Source organism: Emys orbicularis, chromosome 1 (assembly GCF_028017835.1).
Source record: "Emys orbicularis isolate rEmyOrb1 chromosome 1, rEmyOrb1.hap1, whole genome shotgun sequence".
Lineage (NCBI taxonomy): Eukaryota > Metazoa > Chordata > Testudines > Emydidae > Emys > Emys orbicularis.
In genome coordinates, this window is record NC_088683.1 from 341004369 (window position 1) to 341026861 (window position 22493).

The 22493-nt window shown below is 47.8% G+C and overlaps 1 protein-coding gene across 1 annotated transcript in view; it reads left to right on the top strand.

Annotated features, from left to right (window-relative positions):
- MAML2 (mastermind like transcriptional coactivator 2) overlaps positions 1-22493 on the top strand; it is a 280479-nt gene that overhangs the window by 254617 nt on the left and 3369 nt on the right. Inside the window, exons 3-4 of the mRNA XM_065423660.1 lie at positions 10942-11148; positions 20384-20495. Of these exons, the coding sequence (XP_065279732.1) occupies positions 10942-11148; positions 20384-20495 (319 nt within the window). The remainder of the gene's footprint in view (positions 1-10941; positions 11149-20383; positions 20496-22493) is intronic.

Below are 22493 nucleotides of genomic sequence, written 5' to 3' on the forward strand. Positions count from 1 at the left end.
TGTTCCACACACAGGGACCAGGATGATACAAGGCATGGAGCAAAGATGAGTGTGAAAGAATGGTGAAGGGATCAGAAAGATGAAAGGCTGGAGAGTGGCATTGTAAAATGTTTTGGGTCTTTGTGGTAGAAGTGCTCAGTTACTGCAGTGGTGAGCACAATATAAAAGCCTAAACAAAAGAGAATAGAATATTTTATATAGAATATTTCAATATTGTATTACACGGTGAACAGAAGCCTAATGTCAGATTGTAGGCACCTTTTACCAATATAAAACAAAGGGTGAATTCTTGTGATGCTCAGGGTTCCAGATACCTAGGCAGCACAGTTATGAATATAGCCACATATAGAACATATGGAGAGGAGTATGTAAACAGTTTAATTACACAAGTAAAGGGTGACTGCGTAACCCATCTGGGGTGGAATAAAGCTGACCCATGAGTCAGCTGTGCATGGGTCATTGTTTTCTTCCATGTGTCAGTGTTTCCATTATTAACGCCTGTTTCAAGGATATGTAACTTGGCTGTAGAAATCTGGTCAGAATTCCTTACTTCTCAGTATATGTCGTCTCAGGCCAGGGTCACTTGGTGATTTTTAGCACATTTTCATAACAATGATTGAGCTGCCTTTGAGTTATAGGTGATATCACCCGTATGGTGATATCAACAAATAATGGTGTTTAGAGCCTAGGGGTGGAGGTTGGATATGCGGTGGGTAGAACTAAATTAAGATCTTCGTCTGGCATTTTTGTTGCATTTTACACCTAATGTACCCATAAGAAACAAAGGAAAGTCTGTTTTCACATTTACGTGTGTATATTTGGAGCCAAATTCTCCCCCTCAATTATACTACTGCAACCCCCAGACCTAAACGGGGGGAGCAGCAGTAGAATGGAAAAGAAAATTTGATTCTGAATGTTTTGATTTTGCTGGTTACATAAATGTGTTTAAAATTCCTCTTGGTTTTCATGAACAAACCCTGGGAGTATTACTTGCTTAGAGGATTTCTTGAGTTATTATCTAATCTATCCGTCTCTCTGTCTGTCTACCTTAGTGTATTATACTGCTGCCCATCACTAGAGTAGCTGAGCCCCTTCCCCATAATAGCAATAGCCAAGTCTCTCGTGTACTTCATAGTCTCTGGTTCTTCACCCGTTGATTTGTTTCAGATTTTTTTCTATTTATTTGCTCATTCTTTTTGAGGGGAAGTTGTTCGGAGGAAAGGGGTGTCTGTGTTGTGAATGCCATTCTTGCTATAGTGGAAATGTGTCTTTGGAGAGGAAGGTGTTACAACCTGGCCCTGTGCCCCTCTGCGTGATAGCAATCTGATGCAAGTGGACCCAATAGCTGGATCCAACGTACTTCGGAAGGAAACTGGGTCTGGGTAGAGTCTAGTCACTGTTTCTAGCTCTGGAACCATAGGACACACTCGCAGGCTCAGACCTCTTGTCTGATGCCCTTCTTTGGGAGATGGGACTCCGCAGTCCAGTTGCCTCAGACCCCAAAACCAGTGCTTCAGACCTCTGAGCCCCCCTAGTCTTTTTCATGTGCTCTCTCAGAGTCCCACCTAGGCTGTGGGCTCTCTGGGCTTCTAGTTTAACCCCTTTGGGGACAACACGACAGGGATTCATGGAACATGAATTCCTAGGCTTAGCATAGGAATTTCTTCACCACAGTCACTTTACTCTTCAAAGTACCCTCTCCTTGTCTGATCTCACCCCTCTGTGAGTCTGAGGTATGTTAACAGGTTTCAGAGGGGTAGCCATATTAGTCTGTATCAGCAAAAACAACGAGGAGTCCTTGTGGCACCTTAGAGACTAAATAAATTCGTTAGTCTCTAAGGTGCCACAAGGACTCCTCGTTGTTATTTTTTTAGGTATGTTAGTATTTCAGGCTTGGCAAAGTCTGTCTTGCCCTCTAGTTCCTGCAAGCCTTTTAGTTTTGTGATGATGGATGTTCCCCCTGCTCAGAGCAGCATATTCAGGCCTTGGCTACACTTGCAGATGTACAGCGCTGTGAGTTAAACCTGACTTCGTGCAGCTGAGTAGGGAAAGCGCTGCAGTCTGTCCACACTGACAGCTGCCCAGCGCACTGTCGTGGCCACATTTGCGGCAATTGCAGTGCTATTGGGAGCAGTGCATTATGGGCAGCTATCCCCCAGAGCACCTTTTCCCATTCTGGCGCCGTGGGTTGTGGGAAGGGGGCGTGGGTGCGGGGGATTCTGGGTCCTGTCCCAATGCCCCGTGATGCATCGCTTCGCATCCCAGAAATCCCTTTGTTTCCGTCCACCTTTGGTGCCATCTTTCAACGGTTTCTGTGCAGCGCGATCTGTCTGCGGGAAATGGAGTCCAAACTGCTGAGGCGTATGCTGACGAGTCTCGCCAGCACGTCACGTTTGGCTGTCGAACTATTCCTTAAGATCCAAAGTGACAGTGAAAGTGAGGGTGAGGAGTCCGACGATGCTATCGAGCCGCGTAATGCGTACGACACGAAATTGCTTGTGGCATTCACGGACATGCTCAGCACCGTGGAATGCCACTTTTGGGCTCGGGAAACAAGCACCGAGTGGTGGGATCACATCATCATGGAAGTCTGGGATGACGAGCAGTGGCTGCAGAACTTTCGGATGAGAAAAGCCACTTTCATGGGACTGTGTGAGGAGCTTGCCCCCACCCTGCGGCGCAAGGACACGAGATTGAGAACTGCCCTGCCAGTGGAGAAGCGGGTGGCTATTGCAATCTGGAAGCTGGCAACTCCAGACAGCTACCGGTCGGTCATCCTACTCAGAAGAACCGTGACTCTGGGTAACGTGCAGGAAATAGTGGATGGCTTTGCACAAATGGGGTTCCCTAACTGTGGAGGGGCGAGAGATGGGACGCACATTCCTATTCTGGCACCACCCCACCTAGGATCCGAGTACGTTAATCAGAAGGGGTATTTCTCTATGGTTCTCCAGGCGCTTGTGGATCACCGTGGGCGTTTCATTGACATTAACACAGGCTGGCCCGGAAAGGTGCATGACGCACGCATCTTTCGGAACACTTGGCTGTTCAGGAAGATGCAGGCCGGGACGTTTTTCCCCAGAGCGGAAGATCACGGTAGGGGAAGTTGAAATGCCCATTGTGATCCTTGGAGATCCCGCTTACCCGTTAATGCCGTGGCTCATAAAACCCTACACAGGGAGCCTTGACAGCAGCAAGGAACGTTCAACTACAGGCTGAGCCGGTGCCGAATGACTGTGGAGTGTGCCTTTGGCCGTTTAAAGGGCTGCTGGCGATCTCTGTATGGGAAGCTGGACTTGGCTGAAAACAGCATCCCCGCGGTTATATCCGTGTGCTGTGCCCTCCATAATATTTGTGAAGGGAAGGGTGAAAGCTTCACTCAGGCATGGACCTCCGAGGTTCAACACCTGGAGGCTGAATTTGCACAGCCAGAGAGCAGGGCTATTACAGGGGCCCAGCGTGGGGCTGCAAGGATTAGGGATGCCTTGAGGGAGCAATTTGAGGCTGAAAACCAGCAGTGATATCTGGTGCCCTGCATGGGAGTGAAGTGCAGTAGTTCCAATCTTTAGGAATCAGTGTTTGCTAAGCAGACAAGCAGACTTGCAGTGCCTGTTTATTTCCTGGGCTAAGGAGTCTTTTACTTTATGCAATAATAAAGAATGTTTTCAAAGCCAAAGAATCCATTTATTGAAAAGAAAAAAAATTATTTATTGAAAAGAAACAAGGGGGTGGAGTGGGGAACGGTACAATCACAGATTCGCGTATGTCCTGTCTGGTGTGCTGTGCAGTGAGTGCTGCACTTCAGGATAGCTATACTGCATGGTGATGGGGGTTGAGTGCAGAGGGTAAGGGTCGTGGTTTTCAGGGCTGGGTCGTGAAGATACTGATGTTGGAGGCAGCGGGTGGCGTGAAGAACACGGAAGTTGGGGAAAGTGGGTTGGAGGTAACAGTGGGGCACAACGGAAAGAGTTTTGTTACAAGGGCTGTAGGGGGGGTGGCGTTTGCGGTACTGCTCCTCTTTCTGCATGGCTACCAGCTCCTGGATAGCGTCTGCTTGGCACTCCAGGATGCTTATGAGCCTATCAGTGCTTTGCTGCCGGTGCGCGGTACTTTGCCGCCAGTGCGCTGCGTTTTCCTGGCGGATCCTGCTTTCTCTCTCCCTCCAGTTCTGTGCTTTCTCATTCTCTTTAATAGATTGCCACATCACTTCTTGCAGCATGTCTTCTTTGCTTTTTCACGGTCTCTTCCTGAGTCTTTGCAGTCTCTGAGCAGGCGATAAGAGGGACGGCTGAGGTCTCAAGGTTGATGCAGCTGTATAGGCAAAATGCAACATTTAACAGAGGCAGCATTGTTTATACCAGACAGAGTAATGATTCCCCCCACACTTAAGGAGTAGAAAACACACAAGGTCTACACAATAGCATAATTTTCCCGTCCGAAACAGAGCACACATATCCCACGGGAGCCTCAAAATGGTAAGTAAGGGGGACTGATTGTTTCAGGGCTGCACTGTCCTCTGGGTTTCTGTGCCTTGGGGAGAGCCAACAGCTTCAGGGGGCACCTACACTGAACACTGTCCCAACATTTTCCACAGGAGTTCGTCCTGGACGATATCTCGCTGCTGAGGGTGACCTGGGAAGCAAGGGAGGGTCTTCTACTGCAATGCGGCTTCCGCCCTGGCCCATATGCAGCTTGCCTGTGTGCAGCAATGGTCCCCCCACCCCTCGCGGCACAGTGGCGCGGACACGTTAGCCTGGCTGGGACAAGGACCACGGTGGCTCTCCCGATAAACCTGCGCAAGCGCATTGCACACGTTCTGGATGAGACATTCGAGGAGATTACCGAGGCTGATTACCGCGATGTGATAAACCACATCAATGCACTATTCCGCATCTAGGCATGCCTGCCTAACCCTCCTCTCCCAAAGAGCCCGCACCGAAAAAATTCCTTCCCAAAAAAAAAAAACGCTTACCGGGAACCTGCTCTTCTGTTTGTCCTCCACCAAGTACCGGCCGCTGCGACTGGCTACCTTCCTCCTGGCTCAAGAAGAGCTCCTGGCTCCAGGGATTCCGGGGTGTCTCCATCCGGCCCACCACCATCACTCCCGTTTTCCTCCTCCTCCTCCTCCTCCTCTTCCTCCTTCCCCCCCCACACCGTCTCTGAAGTGTCCATGGTGGTGCTCGGAGTGGAGGTGGGGTTAACCCCAAGTATCGCATCCAGCTCTTTGTAGAATCAGCAGGTCGCGGGGGGAGCACCCGAGCAGCCGTTTGCATCGCGGGCTTTGCGGTAGGCACTCCGCAGCTCCTTCACTTTAATCCTGCACTGCAGGGCGTCCCGGTCATGGCCCCTTTCCATCATGTCCTTTGATACCTTCCCGAAGGTATCGTAATTCCTACGGCTGGAGCGCAGCTGGGACTGGACAGCTTCCTCCCCCCAAACACTGATGAGGTCCAGCAACTCGCCATTGCTCCATGCTGGGGCTTGCTTGGCGCGTGGCGGCATGGTCACCTGGAAAGATTTGCTGATAGCACTCCACGCCACGCCGGGCTGAGCAAACAGGAAGGGGATTTTTTAAATTCCCGGGGAATGTAAAGGGTCGGTCACATGGTTGGTTACCTGAGGCCAGGGCAGTAGAGTTTGAACTGATGACCAGAGTGGCTAGAACAGGCATTGTGGGATACTGCCGAATAATTCTGGAGGCCATTCACAGCGCATTGGGCGGCCACACTGGCGCCACAGCGCTACAGCGGCAGCGCAATACTCGCTATTCCTCTCGGGGAGGTGGAGTACATGCAGCGCTGCAACCACGGAGATACAGCGCTGCAAATGCCTTGCCAGTGTGGACGGGGAGTGAGTTACAGCGCTGGGGGAGCCTTTACAGCGCTGTAACTCACAAGTGTAGCCAAGGCCATAGTCTCCTTTTGCAATATGTTCTGCTGGAAAGCTTGTCCCTTTTTCCTTCAGGTCCCTGAGTAGAAAGTCCATTGTTCCAGGAGGGGAGTGGGCCAGCAATTGACAGACCATCAAAGCTGATGGCCCTAGATTGCTTTCTTGATGGCTTCCTCATTATGATCCTTCAACAAGGTGTCAATCATCTTTCCCCGGCAAAGTGGCGATGTGGAATGCAATTCCATAGGCTTGCTTTGTGAAAGGTTAGATATGTTCAGCACATGATACAAGATTAAGGTGACCATATGTCCCATTTTGGCCAGCACAGTCCCCTTTTTAAGCCCTGTCCCGGACCTCCTGACTTTTTTTGGCAAAACTGGGCAGTTGATCCTGTTTGCTCTTGCCAATTTGGCAAGAGCAAAGAGGGACAAATGCCCAGTTTTGCCAAAAAAGTGCGCCTCCTTAGGGGGACAAGGAGGAACATTCGATAGGGCAAGCAGCGATGCTGGGCAGCGGGGCTCGGGTGGTCAGCCCCAGCCCCAGGCGGCAGGGCTTGGGTGGGTGGCAATGCCAGGGGGCTCGGGCCAGACCGGCATGGGAGCGAGAGGCCTCAGGCCAGCCCCATGCGCGGTAAGGGCTCAGATGAGCAATAACACCAGGTGGCTCAGGCGAGCCCCATGCGGGAGGAGTAGGAGGGCCTTGGGCCAGCCCCGCACGGTGTCCTGTTTTCACTTGGGGAAATATGGTCACCCTATACAAGATGGAGGTCCTAATAGAAAACAGAATTTACCATTTGATAATGACACATCCTGTTCTGTCACAAGAAGGTTTGGCAGCATTTCCTAAAAGCCTGTCTGACTTTGGATTTGCCTAATTTCCGCAGGAAGTTCCTTCCACAGGCCAATCCCATCGAACATCAATTTCATCCTCCATTCTGGAAGATGAAATGGTCTAATGTGGCCCAGTATACTTGGTGTCTAGTTAAAAAGGAAAGACAATTCCAGTAAAATATTCGTTATTATTAGATCTAAAACATATTGGGCCAAATTCTACTCTTAATTACAGCAGTGTAAATCCACCCAGGCCAGAATTTCTCACTGTATATGTATATTTAAAAAACCGTATCTTGTTAGACAAAATCTGATCTCACTTGCACCTTTTTTACAGTGGTGCAGCTGTATGGACTCTTGATTTCTGTTGGTGGAAGTGAGAGGAGAATCAGGCCCAATAGCACCAGTTCTTTAAGGGTCAGTCTGCAGCACAACTAATCCTCTGCATCAAGTATGATTTATTAGGCAATTGCTCACATCACATCGCCTCCTCTGGAACACCAGCAAGTTGGACAAATAACACATTATAGATTCATAGACTAACACTCTCGTTTCATGGCAGCAAAGAAAAATAAAACAGCTCAAATTTCATGATTTACACTGCTTTTGCAGTGTCTTTTTCCCAAATGGCTATTTTTTGTGCCAACTGCTATTCTAAATATGATTGTTAAAGTATTATTAGGTATAGATAAAGTATTTATTAGGTATCGAGAAGTGAAACTGTCCAGCTTATCTGAAAATAAAACCCACAGTTACCTGAGCAGTGGGGGGATAAATCTACATATATTACCATGAATTTCAAAAGCATACATTGGGGAAGTCTGCATTTTCTGTGCAATGAGAAAACAGATGAATTCTATTAATGGATGTAACATGTGGGTTGGGTTTAAGCTAGAGTGTAGTTTGAATGTGGATGTCAAAGCCAATTTATTGTAACATATTTTTCCTTTCAAAATATTTTAAGAAGTACAAAAGTTTGCACAACATCTTGGCAAGTTGGTCTGTGGAAAGGAATACTTTCTGTCTCACAGCTAACATAAGGGCTGAAGAATGTGGCAGAGGCTGAGCAATTCTGGATTATTTCTTGAATTGAAAAGAATGTGTGCAAGACAGAATTGTGTAAAAGTCCATTAAATTTTCAGAGGTGCAATTGTAATGCTGCCCTGGAGGCTGTAGGTGGCTCCAAAAGAAAGTTGTGGGTATTATGTCATATTTAGATTGTTAAACACTTTACTTATATGGCCCTGTCTGAATGCCGCAGAATTATTTTAAATTAGAAATAACAATAACCATCCACAGAGAGACAAAGTGGGTGAGGTAAGATCTGTTGTTGGACCAACTTCTGTTGGTGAGAGAGACAAGCTTTCAGGAGCCACAAAGGACCTGAAAAAGAGCTCTGTGGAACATGAAAGCTTTCCTCTTTCCCCACCAGAAGTTGATCCAGTGAAAGGTATTACCTCACTGTCCCATATCCCGGGATCAACATGGCTATAACAATACTGCAAACAGTGGCCGGCAATGTATTTTTTCCTTCCCAGTTGGTAGGAGAAGTAATTGGATTAATTTACAGTTTGTTTTTCATGTATGTTTTGGTTTTGTGGGTGTGTTTGTTTCTGTGTATGTGTGTGTCGAACTTGTTGAGGAAAAGCTAAGTCACAGAAATTAACGTTGCATGTAGTTCTCAAGGTAGCCATTCCTGTCTCTTGTGACAGTGAGTTCTATAGTCTAGGATTGGTGCCTGTGAAAGTTCTGACTCTGGCACTCATGAGTCTCTGCCATTGGTGAAGTATAATTATCCCAGGGGAATGTAGCTGTCATGGAAGATCATAGTCATGGAGGGAGAGGTGGTCTCTGAAGTAGCTAGAAGAATCCAGTGGACAGAATCCTGGAGTTAGACTCTAATCACTGGGGGAGCCCGTGCAGACAGTAGAGCACCAGGGTGATGTGCTCTTGGACACCTATGGTGTGGAGCAGACAGTCTGCTGCATATTGTATCAGCTGGAGCTTTTTCAGATTGGGTGGCTTCGTTTCTATGAGTTGTAATAATTGAGCCTAAAAGTCAGGAAAATGATGTCCCCATAATTTTAGCTAACTCCCCAGTAGCGCCCGTCTGAGCTATAGCTGCGCAACTTTGTGCACGTGGCATTGGAGTGCTCCAGGTTTTTGTGTGATAATACAGGGGCAGAGGTAGCTCTTTTTCTATATTTATGGAAGGGTGGAGGTCTGTCTACTGGTGAAATGATTCAACAGAAAGCATGTTGCTGTCAGCAAAACCTTTTTTTCAGTCTAGTTTGTAACAAGAAAGTAAACAGAACACGTATAGCTGAAAGAGGAGGAGCAGGGGGTGGAGTCTCAGGGGAAGAGGAGGGGCCAGGGCAGGGCCATGGAGAGGGTGGGGCTCCTGCTTTTGCCTTTTGAAAAGATGTTCACCTTACTCTTACTCTCCGCACCCCAGTGTGGCCTTGTGTGGAAAACTACAGAGAGAAGCCAGACGGTTGGGCCAGAAGCAGCCAAAGCAGGGACCACTGGACATTCAGAGAACTTCAACAGTGTTGATTGGACTTGCTGTGCATTGTGCTGATTGGCCGTTTGCTCCAAACCCCCCCCTCCCCCATCGTCTCTTCACCTCAGGTTCACTCCACACCTCCTTTACCTTCTGACCCCTTTTCCTCCCTCCCTTCTCCTTTCTTCCCAACTCCCCACTCCCCACCAAAAAAATATTCATGGAACTACCATGCCGTTTGCTGCCATCACATTGTTCCCTCTGCTTGTGTATTAGACCCCTCTCCCCACCCTGCGTCTGTCTTGTCCCATTAGATTGTAAATGCTTTGCGGCAGGCACTGTCTCTTATTCTGTGTTTGTACAGTGCCTAGCACAAAGGGGTGCTTCTCTTTGTCAGCCCTTAGGCCAGAGGAGATTAAGGTTTCGTGGGGTCCTGGGCCAGAGCAACTGGGGGACCCCTCCCCATTCTGCCCCTTCTGCCTGCAGCACTGTCTGCAGCCCCACCCCATTTTGCTCCTTCCCTCTGTGGCCCCGCCCCTGTTCCACCCACAGTCCCGCCCCATTCCACCACCCCCTCACTGCGGCCTCGCAACCCGTTTGCTCCTTTCTGGCCCCACACCCCACTGCGGTCGCAAGACCGGAGAAGCTCTGTCCCCCCCGCCAGGGCCCCAGGTCCGCAGCGGGGAGTGAGAACTCCCCCAGCCCTGAGGCCATGGCAGGAAGCCAGAGCTCCTCCAGGCCCGGGGCCACAACTGGGGTCCAGACTCTGGGGCTTCCCCCGCTGCCCAGCGCTTCTACCAGAGAGAGGTGCTGGGGCTTCCCCCGGCGCGTCTGCCAGGGAGCAGGGTTGGGGCCCGGGGGCTTCCCCTGCCACCTGACACTTTTCCGGGGAGCAGGATCGGGGCCCGGGGGCTTCCCCCACCTCGCCCTTCCCACCTGGCGCTTCTGCCAGGGAGCAGGGTCAGGGTGCAGGGGTTTCTCCCACCCATCCAACGCTTCTGCCAGGGCTCCAGGCTTCTGCTGCCCTGCAGCAGCTGTCTGCTGGGGCCGGGGCCCCTGGGCTCGGGCCCCATTGGCTAATCCGCCACTGTCTTAGGCACTACTGGAAAAAACATGATCAATAATAATAACTGGAGATAATTCTGCAGCTCCAGAATTTACTCTTTTCTTTCACCCAGATTGTTCCTGGGGGAACATGAAGGAGCCAATGAAAAGGCACCAGTCATTGCACTGTGAAGTGACTACTAACCACTTTCTTGTTTTCTAACAAGGTTACAAATAACTGTCACTTCTAATAGAGAGTCTCAATATAATAGTTGTTGTTCCTAACCAAATTTTAGGTGTCAGTAGATGCAGTGTTTGTTGCCATGTAATCATATGAATTGCCATGTGTTCTTATGGGAGTTCCCTGTAAAATTCCCAGGACAGCTCAGTTACTTCCTTTGAGGTTCCATAAACTCCTGTTAAAATGTCAAGGTTTCCCACTGAAACCACATGGTAGGTTTTCAAGGCTTTCCATACAGCATTAGAGTTACTTCCTCTGCTTGATTCTTTATATGAGCCTTTGTTGTCAGTCTCTTGTCCTGCAGTTTAAAGAGCAGTGTCCCACACTTGATCTTTATTAATCTAAGTGTGTAAAAAGAGTCATTGCCTTTTCTTGATGATTTTTTATTTTATTTTATTCATTTTATCATTCATAAGATGTTTCTTCTTTTTCAGGATCAACACTCTGTGATAGGCCAAGGTGCAGGCCCCAGTCCAAGTTCCAGTACTTGCTCAAATCCAAACACTGGAAGTGGTTACATGAACTCATCCCAGCAATCAACGTTGAATCAGCAACTGATGGGAAAAAAACAGGCGTTGCAGAGGCAGATGATGGAGCAAAAGCAGCAGCTCCTTCTGCAGCAGCAGATGTTGGCAGAAACAGTAAAATTTCTTTCTAATTCCTATTTTATGTCTAATAAATTTTCATCGGATTCATAGAAATTAGAGATGGGAAAGATCGGTTAGGTCACTTTGTCCATCCACTGAACATTCATGATTGTTCCCTATAGAATATTCTTGATGGCTCTGTTCAACCTATTTTATTTTATTCAAGCACTGAAGCTTCCACTACTCCCTTTGGGAGACTATTCCACAGTCTAACTGTTCTCATCATTAGGAGATTTTTCCTGATATTGAGGCTAAATTTCCCTTAGCTCAGTTTCATTTTAATACTCCAGATTATGGCCCCAATCCAGCAAAGCATGAGTGGCCCCAATGGACCTGATTCTCATTTATACTGAAGCCACTGTGACCACTCTGGCTATGTAGAAAGGCTTTAAAGCAGGGGTAGGCAACCTATGGCACACATGCTGAACGCAGCACGCGAGCTGATTTTCAGTGGCACTCACACTGCTGGGGTCCTGGCCACCGGTCTGGAGCGCTCTGCATTTTAATTTAATTTTAAATGAAGCTTCTTAAACATTTTAAAAACCTTATTTATTTTACATACAACAATACTTTAGTTATATATTATAGACTTATAGAAAGAGACTTCTAAAAACGTTAAAATGTATTAGTGGCACGCGAAACCTTAAATCAGAGTGAATAAATGAAGACTTGGCACACCACTTCTGAAAGGTTGCCGACCCCTGCTTTAAAGTGATATAAGTTATGTTTACACCCACTTTAAGGCTTCTTTACATGGGCAGAGTGTTGTAAAGTGGTCTTGGTGTAAAGGGGAATCAGGAGCATTGACTTCAATGTCAGGTGCTTAAAGTTAAGCACTTAAGTGTTTTGCTGGATCATGGGTTGTATAAATCCCATTTCATATTGTTGACACACCTTTAGATACTAGCAGCCAGTTATCATATTTCCCCGCCAATTTGAGGGAAAGCAGAGAGTTTCTCTTTGTGTGGCAGGATCATCATGTTATGAGATACAGGATGTGCACATGCTGCCTTATTTGTAGTTCTGAATCCTAAGGGCCCAATTCTTTGTTACCCTGTAGCTTGTGCAGCCATTGACACTATTGTAAAGTGGATGTGAAATCATACCAGTTTGATAGGTAGCTCCTTATATCCACTTTGCACTGGTGTCGATTACTGTGCAAGGGGTGGAACAATGGACAGTCAGGCCCTACATGCATCTTGAGAAGTGCTAAAAGGAAAGTAAACGAAAGTTAAAGGGAAAATTAAAATAATAACTGCAGGGTGAATCCCTCTGTGGATCAGCTTGTGTTTGTTCTGCACTTGTTATACACACACAAGTGCACAGACATACACATAAAACAATCTCAGTTGCAATTTAAAGGAATTGCTGCAGACCAAGATTTTTATGGGAGCTAAAAGGTTTCTAGTATCAGAGGGGTAGCCATGTTAGTCTGAATCTGTAAAAAGCAACAGAGGGTCCTGTGGCACCTTTAAGACTAACAGAAGTATTGGGAGCATAAGTATTGGTTCGTGGGTAAGAACCTCACTTCACTGAAGTGAAGACTTGCATCTGAAGAAGTGAGGTTCTTACCCACGAAAGCTTATGCTCCCAATACTTCTGTTAGTCTTAAAGGTGCCACAGGACACACAAAAGGTTTCTGTTCTTCACAAGAGTTCAGGTTGGATGGTTCATTAAGATGAGCCTGATAAATCTTAATCAGACCACAGGTTCCAAAACTGAAATATGGAAATGCCTGAATACCACAACAAAGAGTGTTCTCACATTGTTTATAACCATGGCTGGAAGCAGAAGAACCAGATTTCTCACAAGGTCTGTTTGTGTGAGTTTTCAGGCAGAAGAGGTCGGAACAGTTCTGATTTCTGATCAGCTTCAGATAAACATCCAGAGCCTGATTCTTATTTACACCAAAGCCCCTTTTCACGTTCTGGCAGTGTAAAGAATCTTGAAAATAAATTGTAATTTACATCTGCTTTAATGCCCCTGGACATTGCCAGAGTGGTGTACAGGAGCCTTTGTGTAAATGAGAAACCTCCCTCCCCTTCCCCACCCCAAAGCTTTTGGATACTTAGGCCATGTCTACAGAGTTAAGTCGACTTAAGTTACATTGATGATCCTAAGCCGCTTTAATTACATCGGTTGTGCACATCAACACAATACTCCTTGTGTCGGTGGAGCACTTCCACAGTTGGTGCTCTTGCATCGACAGAGAGAGAGCGTTGCATCGTAGGTAGCTATCCCTCTATGGAACTCACCACCCTGTGCCACTGGGAGATCTGGGAACAGATCGCAATGCATCATGGGGGTATGCCCACTGTCCCTGATACAGTACTTTCTGTCCCACCATTCCATGGGCTTCTGATTTTGTTTTGCGCCATTTTTGAACAGCCCTTGTAAACTGTGCTTCTGCCATCTCTGCCTGAAAGCATGGATCCTGAACTGCTGACCAGTCTGGTGATGAGTGTTTTGAACACAATGCAGCTGAGCCTGCAGTATTTCATGAGCTGCGAAATAGAAAGTGAATCTGTGGTGCCTGCCCTGCTGTGTGCAATGGAAAGTAACAATTCAAGATTGCTGCCGGCATTCATGGAGCAGATGCATATGGTGGACCATTGGTACTGAGCTTGGGAAACAAGCACTGAGTGCGGGATTGCATTGTGATGCATGTATAGGATGACAAGCAGTCGCTGCAGAATTTTTTGATATGCAGAGCCACCTTCCTGGAACTATGTGCAGAGCTGGCCCTTGCCTTGTGGTGCAAGGACACCAGAATGACAGCTGCCCTCACAGTGGAAAAGTGAGTGGTGACTGAACACATTAACAGAAAGGGCTATTTCTCCATGGTCTTGAAGGCACTGGTGGATCACTCTGTTTCACTGACATCAATGGGGTTGATCAGGGAAGGTTCATGATGCATGCATCTTTACGAACACTGGAGTGTACAGAAAGCTGCACGCTAGGGCTTTCATTCCAGACCAGAAGATTCCAATAGGGGATGTTCAAATGCCCAGAGTGATCCTGGGAGACCCGGCCTATCCCTTGCTCCCATGGTTCATGAAGCCTTACACCGGAAGCCTAGACAACAGCAAGGAGCACTTCAACAACAGGCTCAGCTAGTGCCGAATGATTGTTGAATATGCCTTTGGCAGATTAAAAGGTCATTGGTGCTGCCTTTTTGGCAGGTTAGACCTCATTGAGGACAATATTCCGATGGTTGTAGCAGCCTGCTGTTCTCTACATAACATTTGCAAAGTGAAGGGGGGAAAGTTTCCCCAGAGGTGAGGTGGGTCAGCTGACTGCTGATTTTGAGCAGCTAGATACCCAAGCAATTAGAGAGGCTCAGCAGGGTGGTATTTGAATCAGGAGGCTTTGAAGGAGCATTTTGACAGTGAGCCCTAGTAATGTGTCTTTATGTGATGCATTTGGCCAGGCAATGTTTACTTGCCACCTTGAGTGACCCCTGTAATGCTCGCTTCCTGAGTTTTAATTGTTCCTGAGCAAATGTTCCTGCCTATAGCAACTGTGCTGTAATTTTTACAGCAACTACCATGAGTCTTGCACAGAGGTGCTCAGACTGTAGTGCTGTGAGGGACTTGAGCATCTCTGTCTGGCCCTCCAGTAGCTTTATCATCCACTCCTGTCCATCTGCCATCCACTCCTGCCCCTGCCTCCTCTCCAGGCTATCCAGTCTGAGTTTTCATTAACTGTCTCCATCCACCCTCTTGTTTCGCTGTCTGCTGTATCTCTAGACTGCAGCGCTTCGCGAAACAGCCTCCTTACTCCTCCTGGTTCACCTCCTTGCCTGATGGAGGCGCTCTGCTGGTGTGTATGAGTTGGCCCTCAAGGGCATATCTGCAGAAGCAAAAGAAAGAGTGAACAGAGACAGTATTGTGAGTGAATCATAAAAGTTACATACTCCTCTTCCTCACTGTCCCGTGGCTAGCACACAGGTCAGCGCAAGTCCCAAATATGGTGAGTTCAGAGGTGGGTGGTTGGGAAGGGGGAATGGGCAAGAGGGGATAATTGGTCTGGGTGGTTTGCGAAGAGGGCCTAGGGAGACTATTCTGAATATTGGCACCCTCTTCCATAGTCTGGGGTAATCAAACCCAATATCTTACTCCTGAGGGTAACCCAGGATGCAAGGGTGCATCGTCTGCATGCGTGTGGCTTCAGACCAGATCCATGTGCTGCTCACCTGTGTAACACTTTGGTCCCTGCAGAAATAATTGTCGGTTGGCATGGCAAAGTTTCCTACAGTGGGGGGAGAAACAAGGCAGATCTACCAAGGAGCCTTCGGCAGAGGATTGCAGAGTACCTACACGAAAGTTTCCTAGAGATCTCTGTGGAGGATTCCCGGGACATCCCAGTGTACATTACCAACCTTTTCCGCCAGGGCCCCACTGCATAGCTGTATAGACTCTGTCATTAATTTCTATCCCTTATTCCTCCTCTACCATATAACAAAATAAATGAGACCTCAACCTCCTATCACTGTGCAGTATCAAAGCAAAATGCATGCTTACCAGAGCTTGCCTCTCCTGCTTCATGCACTCCACAACCGGAGTCAAAAACAGGTCCTGGCTCGCCATGCCACCAGACGACCCTGTCGCATGTGCCACATCCTCCAACTCCACTTCCTCATCTACCAATTCATCCTCAGGGCTGACTCTGCTGGCTGCTGCCTCCCGTCCCCCCAAAGTATCCACGGGGCTCTTGGCAGTGGAGGTGGGGTCGCTGCTGAGGATGGCGAGCAGCTCCTCGTAGAAGCGGCATGTCTTTGGCGCTGCACCAAAGCAACGGTTGGCCTCCCTTGCCTTCTGGCACGCCTGCCTCAGCTCCTTAATCTTAGCACAGCACTGCTGCGTGTCCCTTTTGTGTCTCTGCTCGTGGCATGCAGGAGAAATCTGCCCGAGCAAAGCTGCGACTGCACAGCCTCCTCTCCCCACAGACCCAGCAGATCCAACAGCTCCAGTGTATTCCGGGCAGGAGTGTGGAAAGCCGGCATGGTCAGCTGGGAAGATGCTGTGTGAACGGTCCACGCTGAGCAAACAAGAAGAGGAATTTTAAAAGTTCTTTAAATGGGGGAGGAGTGCATGCCCGTGTACCTGCAAGGAAACGGAGTTCAAACTGCTGACCAGAGCGGTCAGGATGGGCATTGTGGGACACCTCCTGGAGACCAACTAGGGCAACATAAGCCAGGGCAGTGTCTACGTTGCTCTAACTACGTCACAAAAAGCTCTATGCCGCTCGTCAAGGTGATTTAATTTTGTCGGCCTACCAGGGGAGTTACATTGGTGGGAGGAGCATTTCAGTGTGTACACCTCCACAGATGAAAGCTGACTTTTGTCACCAAAACCGTGTAGCAGAGACAAGGCCTTATTCTAACTGTGATTCTGAAATTTGTACCCTTTGAGGTTTGCAGATTACTACTTGCCACCTTCTTCAGCTCTGATCAGAAAATCTCTTCTTTTCCTCACCCCAAATATAGCTTATGTTTCAGATAAAGGAGAGAGTTTGGACAGACTTTGCTGGCAGGTTGACAAAGAGAGCAGGTTGCAGAGCCTCAGAGCTATTTGGATCAGAGGATGTTCAGCTCCCCTTGCTAGCAGATGGTGGGAATCTTCAGAGACCACCCACATGTTGCCTCTGTGAACCTTCAGATGACACGTCCCCTGCTCACTGGCGTGCACGCTGGGTTGTTAGATATGAGCAGATTCCTTCTGTCTGAAGTTTTGACGACTTATGGAGCGTGTCACAACTTGGGCTTCTGGTTTTTGGCATGTATTTGTTGGGGGCAAAAGGGGGAATATGCCTACCGCTTTTCACAAATGGAGCATTAAGCCAAGAGGCCCAGTTTTTGAGATGATTTTCCCAGCATTTTTTTTGGTGGAGGCTGCTCCTGCTCTGCCTGCCTCAGACCAAGGCCCACACTATTCCCAAGTATGAAACGCAAGTGCAGTGTTTACCCTGCTGAGGAGAAAGGGTGAGATTCAGGAGATAAGGGACAGTAAACACAATTCCAGGGACAACTGTGTGTAAATCAATACTGCCGATTTAGTAGTTTATTATTATATACAAATATTATAAACAAATAAAGGTGAAAGCCCAAATCCTTCCTCAGACTTGCCGACGCTGAGGCTCATTCCTGGGAGGAGTCATTGGTTGTGAGCTTATGAGTAACACTCTGGAGACATAGATTTTTGAGTCAAACAAGATTGTATTTGCTTACACACTCCAGGAGCAGTATTAGGCCTGGTCTTGTACCATTAAAATCAATGGGAGTTTTGCCACTGTGTTCAATGTGTGTCGGCTCAAGCCCTTAATGAGGACAACATGATTCGTGCTGTTGACATGGTCAGATTATGAATCTAGCACCTTGAACTTCATGCCTGCAAGGTGGTGGGCTCCCTCAGCAGCCCAGGAAGAATTCAGTGCTGTGGCCAAGTCTTTTTTCAGGCCTTTTCCTCAGGGGAAAAAACAATCAGAAGCTCTTCCCTTGGAGCAAACAGGCTGCATTTCTGTGTCCCTGGAAGATGATACATCCCTCCCTTTACAGCCCAGCTGAATTATGTGACAAGCAGCCCTTAACCATGTCCTGGCCGTTCCACCCTATCAGTGCTCCTCTGTTCTCCCTCTGTTGCAGACATGGCCGCAGTGCAGAATCCTCTCCCCACCACAGGGTTTGGCTTCTTCAGCTCCCAAGACCATTTTCCTGCAGGAGCGGGCACTTCCTGCTACCAGCTTCTCTGCGTCATCTCTTACAGCAGGGGCGGGCAAACTTTTTGGCCTGAGGGCTGCATCGGGTTTTGGAAATTGTATGGAGGGCCGGTTAGGGGAGGCTGTGCCTCCCCAAACAGCCAGGCGTAGCCCGGCCCCCTCCTCCTATACCCCCCTGCTTCTTGCCCCCTGAGGCCCCCCCCGGGACTCCTGCCCCATCCAACCCCCCCGCTCCCTGTCCCCTGACCGCCCCCAGAACCCCCGCCCCTGGGACCCCTACCCCATCCAACCATCCCTTATCTATCCAGCCACGCCACCGCGCAGCACAGAGCACAGGGTCAGGCCAGGCTCTGCAGCTGCGCTGCCCCAGGAGCTCGCAGCCCCGCCGCCCAGAGCGTTTGCGCCGGTGGCGGGGCGAGCTGAGGCTGTGGGGGAGGGGAAACAGCAGGGGAGGGGCCAGGGGGCGAGCCTCCTGGGGCAGGAGCTCAGGGGCCGGGCAGGAGGGTCCTGCAGGTCGGATGTGGCCCGCGGGCCGTAGTTTGCCCACCTCTGTCTTAGCAGCGTGGGCTTTCCCAGGGCGCACCTCTTAGGAGGATTAGACTGACAGGCTCAGTACAAGGGCTGGCAGCCAGAAGGTGGAACATGGAGGGGATTTCATAAGGGGTGCGGTCTATGCAGAACGACGCAATGGAGAGGAAGGAAGTGGATAGAAGGGATTGACATTGGGAAGAAGAGAAGGGTAGGAAGGCTGAAGGTAACAGGCTCAAACTTTAGTTCCCAAACCTCAGTTTTTCAGTTTCTTGCTTTTTCTTCCTCGAGAAGAGGCTAGTATTATTTTGGTTATTTATTCATATTGTGGCAGCACCCAATGTCCCCAGTTCGGATCACGGCTTGATGGCATTAGACCCGCTGCAAACTCATAGTCCCTCCTCCAAACAGCTTCTAATCTAACGTTATATGGAACTTGTTCTTTGAGACAAATTTTATTCCAACATGCAGTTTTGTTGGCTGCATTTGACATCATTCAAGCAGCATGGGTCTGTAATGCTGTTTTCTCCCTTTAACTATACAACAATCCAAGAAGCGCCCGGGCATAAATAAGAGCAGAGCAAGGGACGTTTTACAGAGAGGGTTCTTGTCATTTGTTACATACAGTAAGTTATTAGTTATTTGTACAGCAGCAGTGCCAAAAGGGTCTAGTCAAGGATTGGGCCCCCTTCTATTTGGCACTGTACACACAGAGAGAGAGAGAGAAAAGACAGTGCCTGCCCCCAAAGAACTTGCAATCTAAGCATAAGATGAATGACAAGCAGATGCAACAAACTGATGGAGAAGCACAAGGCAATAGTGAGACAGTTTTAATTATCATGACAAATAGCAGTCACAACACACCAACTGCGTAGCCATGGTCAGGTTTTTTTGTAGGCATTGCAGCAGAGGGGAAATTTAAGGAGAGATGTGAAGCGGGATATTGTAGTGGCTTTATGGATTTTTACAGGGAGCTCCTCCCAGCTATAAAGGGTTTCCTTGTCATGCTGGTGCTTGGACAACATAGAGGCCACTGAATGCATTATGCGCCACCATGATGTTCTGTCCTGACTCAAATCTGGCACATTACCGTGTAGAATGCCTGTGAAGGATGGGTCTGTGTTGATGCCGTCCAGCCATCATGTTTCAGGACTTCCAGAGGGTCTTTTGCTTCCACTGAGTCAAAGTCGAAGATGATTCTCAGTGGGAAGTAGGTAGGCTTTCAGAGCAGATGACCATACCACTGTAGAGAGTGTTGGGCTACTGTTTGAGAGAGCGGGACCTGTTTAGTTAGAAAATGGATCTCTTCATTTGATGGGAATTTATACTATTTAATGTTTTGATCATTTTGAGATGCTGCATCTGAATGGTGTCCAACTTCTTTCCAACCTTGACTGTGAGGGGCCACGTTTCAGTCCCACACATCAGAATACTGGCTACTGAAGCATTATATATCCTCCACTTCATCTCACCACTTCTCAGGCTGTTCTGGTCTTGATGAGGCACACCATTACTGACGACACATTTGCAGTGCAGGCTTCAAGTTCTTTCTCTATGCCGATGTATAAAGGAGTATATAGGAGAGAAAGCTCATTTAGATGATGACTCAAAATCCCCATTGCCAAGTGGGCGCACTGAAGCTAATAGAGTTACACTCACTTATGCCATGGGTGAATTGGACTGAGGCAGAGTTTTCAGAGTTAGTGGTACACAAAATAATGAAAAACAGATGACTAGACTGCTGGAGCTTGAACCAGCACACAGTAATTTTAATGGGAGTAGAACCAGACTCAAGCCCATTGAAATCAAAGGAAAGACTTCCACTGGCTTCAATAGATTGGGCCCCTAAAGAGCAATGTCAACACTTTGGTTAGCATTACCGCTGTGGCAGGGTGGGGCAAAGGGAAGGAACAGCTTCCACTTTGTAAGTGCGAGTAGAAAGAAAATGAAGTAACATATTTCCATTTCTGCTCTAATTCTCTAGGAGAAAATCGCTCCTCAAGATCAATTGAACAGACACTTGACAAGGCCACCACCAGATTACAAAGACCAGAGAAGGAATGTGGTCAGCATGCAACAAGCAAACCAGTATTCTGGTAAGCGTACTTAACCAAAAAGAAAACCATGATTATGAAGACCAGCCAGACAGCCCCGGCAAGTACTGACAAGATGGGCCTGATTCTCTGTGTAGTCACTTACATCAGTGCAAAAGCACCTGTGCCAAGTGGGTGTAAAATGCCACCACTCTGATGTGGCAACATTGTACACCCACCTTGCACTAGGGTAAATAACTGTACATGGAGTAATGGAGAATAATGTCTTGAAGGTTCCTCCACCCTCAGGAAATGTTCAGGGGGAACCGTTCGGATTGAAACACATCTCCCTCCGCAGGTTCTGCAGGTTGCTCCTATACTGTACATTTCTAAAACCTCAATATTATAGCTATGGCATTATTGAAAAATGCTGATTAATAATAATAATGGGAATTAGCCAGTGTTTCATACAGTCTGGTATCAAGTATCTGACATTGGCCAATACCAGCTGCTTCAGAGAAATAGGCAAGAAACCCCCTTAATGGAATCAACAGTAGGCAGTTGGTTTATGTCCTGAAATCTGAGGGCCTATATCCCTAATTCATTGATTTTTATCCTATCTGATAAAATTGTGATAATTGTGGATGATCTCAATAACCATTTAACCATCTACTCCTTTTTTGAAGCTTTGGCCCCAGTGATATCTTGTAGCAATGAGTTCCACAGGTCAGTTAGTGTTGTGTAAAAAAAAAAAAAGTTCTTTTGATCCATTTTAAATTTGATGCCTTTCACTTTCATTGCCCAAACTGTCTAACAGAGATAATTAGCAATATTCCAGCAATATTCCAGAATAATCCCTTTGGGCCAAGTCCTTTCTTCAGTGGGAGTTGTGCCTAAATAAGGACTAAAGATGGATGGATTTGGATTTTTATTCTGTTTTTGTCCCCACAGCAATGGAATAAGAAAGAGATACAGGGAGAGGAGGGCAGGACGTAAGGAAAATGCAGCAGACGAGATTAGAGTGGGATTTTATTCTGAAGAATGACCCTGTAAAAACAGGATTGTGGGATTCTGTAGCATTTGCCTTTCACTGATTTCCATATCTAATGTTCTCAGTTCACAAGTAAAAAGGACTTTATTTTCTAACTGCCTGGCTTGTAAACTTAGTTTGGGATCTGATAGTCCAGCTGGGTTCTTTCCTTCCCATATGTCTACTTCAGTAACAAAGTTCTTCAGGTCAAGTTATGCCCTTAGTGACATTTGCTCAGATCCATTGTCTTCAGCAAGTTTTCACAGGTGTCAGTGACTCAAATTTAGCAAACACTTCTGTCACAGGGTGTACCTGCCCTTTAGTGCCCCCTGTTGGCCAAATCTGGCGCTGTACGGGGGGCTCCCTGCTTCAGTTTCCCTTGATGTAATCACTGAATTCACCAAGGCTTTACATAGGGAACAATACCCTTTCTGAGGGATCTATTTTATTAACCAAAGACCCAATGAAAATACAAGCAAGTCTTCATCTAATGTCTTAGTGGGTTGACAAAGTCAGTCTCAGTTTATCCATTCCCACCCATATCCACCACTCCCCTCCAGAATTGTTCTCTTCATTTGGGTCCCTTCCCTAGAGCCAGGTCTCTTTCCACTATCTGAAAGAATCCTTCCCCAGAGCCAGGGGTCTGCAGAGATGTGTCAGCTGCAGCTCTTCTGTGGGGCAGCCTGTAGTTCCTGGCTGGCTGGGCTTCCTGACACTATTTGGGAGTTTCCTGGCGCTAGGAGCACATCCTCTAGGCTCCTTGCTCTGGAGAGATCTCTTGCTCAGCTTTCCTGGGAGCGACTCTCTTCAGGAGCATCCTCTAAGCACATAAGAATGGCAATATTGGGTCAGACCAATGGTCCATCTAGCCCAGAATCCTGTCTTCCAACAGCAGTCAGTGCCAGATGCTTCAGAGAGAGTAAACGGGACAGAGCAATTGATTGAGTGATCCACCCCTGTCGTCCAGTCCCAGCTCTCTGGGAACCACCCCAGTGGAGCCCTGGTAACCCTTTATCTGGTTCATTAGCTAA